The following is a 3663-nucleotide window of genomic DNA, read 5'->3' on the forward strand; positions in this document are numbered from 1 at the left end:
GCAGCAGCAGCCTACCTACAGCTCCCAGCATGCCTTGCAGCAGCAGCCTACCTGCAGCAGTGAGCTCCAGACACTGCTCTTTGTTGAGTCCTGGTTTGTAGTTGGAGTCCATGAAGCCGTAGATGTAGGTGCTGCCGCTGCCGCCCACCGACACCGGCTGCCTCACCAGCATCCCACCAATAGGAACGCAGTACACCTGGCACAGGCAACAGACACACAGGTGAGCAGGGAGGCAGGTAACACAGGTATGTGACTGCTACATCTGGTGGCCCAACAAAGAAGTACAGGAAAAAATAACACTTAAGTTTTACAGTCTGTGCACAGGTGTGAGTACAGGTGTGTACTACACCAGGTGTGTGAACAGTGCTGTGAAGGAGTCCAGAAGAAGAACACATCAACATCTCATCCAGGAGTCTCAAGAACCCAGAGGAGCACCAACAGATGTGCAGGACTCGGTTCAGGTCACAATAAGGTGACTCTGGACAGAAACGGATCCATAAAGATCAAACCACTACTGACCAAAAATAACATCAAGACTCCTTTTGAATTTACTAGAAAACATCTGGATGAGTTTCAAGACTTCTGGGAAACCATCCCGAGGACTGATGAGTCCAAGGTGGAGCTTTCTGGAAGACATGGGTCCAGTTGGTTCTGGTGTCAGTGCATTCAACAAGAACATCATGAGACCAGCAGGGAGACATGGTGGAGGTAGTGGATGGTTGGAGGACCTGGATGACTCGTCACAACTGTTGGAGACATGGACTCCGCTCTATCAGAAAGTCCTTCTGGAGAATATTCACCACCAGTTCAGGACCTTCAACACAGATGGGTTCTGAGTGGTCCAGGAAGAACTGAAGCAAGATTCTGGAGCGGCCGAGTCAAAGTCCAGACCGGAATCCACCTGGGATGCTGAGACCTTAAAGGACAGCTCATGATATAAAACCATCTGATGTGGCTGAATCAGAACTGTTCTGCAGAGCAGAGTGACCAGCGTTCCTCCATGGAGGAGTAGAAGATCAGGAGCTGTCACCAGCGTTTAGCTGCAGCTGATGGTGCCCAGAAACCAACCCGGTACCAGGGTCAGGAGGAGTCACTGCTTCACAGCGCTGACACAGGTTCTAAATACTTCTACAGTAAAGCATCATTTAAAAACAGTACTTTGAGTTTTGGAGGTTCTCTGTCTAATATTAGATAAATATAAACATTAGATTGATGATCAGAAACATTTAAATGTGACAAATGTGCAAAACCAGAAGACATCAGGAAACACTTGTTCACAGTAACGTACAGGTGAGTCTACAGGTAACGAATGACAGCCAATCACAACCATTGTTTACAGCAGAGGAGAGACAGAACACCTGAGACTGCTGAATGAGCAGATCTGTTTGTTAGGAGGCAGCAGATGAAGTCTCAACAGTCCCCAGTATTACACAGACACCCACAAGTCACTTCTAGGTGATAACATGTGGTGCAGCTGACATGCTAAGCTAATGCTAACACTAAGAGGTTAGCTGGATCTGAATCTGCTGACAGTGATAACCTAATGCTAACACTGAGAAAAGTTGAACAGCTTTAATGTGCAGCTGTCAGTGATTGCTACAAATTCCCTGCTGGCAATGGGGAAATGGCGGCCTCTGGTGGACAACTTGTGCCTTGAAGCCTCCCTTAATTAACCAACTCAACACAAGTGTGATGCAAAGGGCTGGGTCCACACATTGAAGGCTGGCTGTGAACACCTCTTACCGATATCCATGTGTAACTAACTGAGGAAGACGAATTCTGCTTTATTTCTGGGGGAGTTTAATTATTGGTTGATGTTTATTATTACATTTCCTTCTGTTGATTAGTTACTAATTACGTGTTTGGGTTAGGGCTGCACAATTAATCGAATTTTAATCACGATCACGATGTTGGTTTCCTGCAATCGAATTTGCGTGATCGAGCGTTCACTGAGAACGCTGATGAACACCTGCTGATGTCTCTGACTGGGTTCAGGTTTAGTTGAGCTGCTAACATGAAGAAAGTCTGGATCTGTTGAACTTTCTCTGTAGTAAAGAGCGTTGGTGTGTATGACAGGTGTGTGTACAGGTGTGTGTACAGGTGTGTGTACAGGTGTATAGTCAGGTGTAGAGTCAGGTGTGCTACCTGGCCTCCCTTCCTCCTGTCCCAACCTGCCACCAGGATCCCAGCAGTGAGCTCCTCTCTGTAGCGGTAGCAGCTCGCTCTGAACAGATTGCCGGCCGTCTCCACCAGCGGGGGCTCGTCCAGCTCGATGCTAAAGGGGCGGGACCACATGTACAGGTGAGTGTTAGCCACACCTGACTGGACAAGGAGGCTGCCAATCAAACGGTGTGTGAGTCTGTCACCTGTGGAAGCCCAGCTGGTAGGTGACCACGTCAGCGATGGCCTGAGTGTCAGCGGCTGATCCAGACCTGCAANGGTGGACACGTGTTTGCAGTCCTCCTGTACAATCATTCAGTGAGTGGCCAAAGATATTTTTGTAGATAATGTTCGTATGAAGTCCCACCTTTTAGACGGTATGCTCAGCTTTTTGAAGTATGCTCGGGCATTGGAGATATTTTGGCCTAAACTTTGGGTGTTTTAACAGTTTTCACTGTCGGGTGAGAGGCGGTCTGAGCTCACATGACTGGTGATGGAACTGGTCGTAGGAGAACCAAACATGGACAATAGATTGTCTTTGGGTTGGACAACGTTCACTGAACATATGAAAAGATCTGGTTGAATTCTTACAGCAGTAGAGCTTTATACTTCTGACCAATTTTTAGTGATTTTTGTTAAAAAAAACAACAAGGAGGTGACTGACTGCCCGGGTTTGACCAGATGTCCTGAAACTTAGACTGAAGCAGGTTTGGGTGGAGCCTTCAAACTGGTCAAGTTTCTCTGAAACCAGTGAGATGTCTTGTGCCGCCTGGTCCTACTGTGGATGCACTCTTAGTGCTCAGCGTTCTTCACAGAATAAAGTGAAAATGACCCATAATGACCTGGAATGATAAGGGTTAACTGATCTGCAGTCAGTTTATGACCCTAAACTATCTAATCTTCATCAGGAGTCACAGATTCTATATTTAAACTACATGTTTTCTCTTGATGCTGCTCACAGAAACACTGATCATCCAGCAATAGGACGAGTTCAGGGACCTGCAGGTTCGGTTCCTCTGGCTCTGAGCAACTTTCAGGTTCTTCAAACATTAAACTCAGTCACATCGTTCAACAGGAACAAACCTTCAGGTTTCATCAGGCTCAGATTCAGGATGTTGTTGATCGATAAAGAAAAACAAAGAAAATGAAACGTCTGTAGAATCTCCTGCAGCTCTGAAGGCGGATCAGAGCCGATCACCCTGATTGATCCCTGATTGATGATGTCATCAGAGCCCGAACAGCTCCAGTAAAAGGTCACAGAGATCTGAAGGGAGGCCCCGAAGATTAAACCGGACTTAAACTCATATGTAAACCTGAATTAAAATCAGATAAAACTGGGAATAAAAGAATTAAAATGGATGAAATCTGAGATGGAAATGAAACTAAAACAGAAACTGAAAAGTAAATTTAACTGGATTAAAACAGAATTCAGATTTTATGGATTGAAACTCTGATGTACACTGGATTGAAAACCAGGTTTAACCTGCTAGAGACTGATTCAAA

At 45.9% G+C, this 3663-nt stretch overlaps 1 protein-coding gene across 1 annotated transcript in view; it reads right to left on the bottom strand.

Annotated features, from left to right (window-relative positions):
• Positions 1 to 4: 4 nt before the first annotated feature.
• LOC103375735 (proteasome subunit beta type-6-like) overlaps positions 5 to 3663 on the bottom strand; it is a gene marked incomplete at its 3' end in the record, with an annotated part of 8418 nt that continues 4759 nt past the window's right edge. The window contains exons 4-6 of the mRNA XM_008306053.1: positions 2367 to 2432; positions 2146 to 2275; positions 5 to 196 (exon numbers count right to left, since the gene is read on the bottom strand). Of these exons, the coding sequence (XP_008304275.1) occupies positions 5 to 196; positions 2146 to 2275; positions 2367 to 2432 (388 nt within the window). The remainder of the gene's footprint in view (positions 197 to 2145; positions 2276 to 2366; positions 2433 to 3663) is intronic.

Source organism: Stegastes partitus, unplaced genomic scaffold (genome assembly GCF_000690725.1).
Source record: "Stegastes partitus isolate 25-593 unplaced genomic scaffold, Stegastes_partitus-1.0.2 Scaffold2830, whole genome shotgun sequence".
Lineage (NCBI taxonomy): Eukaryota > Metazoa > Chordata > Actinopteri > Pomacentridae > Stegastes > Stegastes partitus.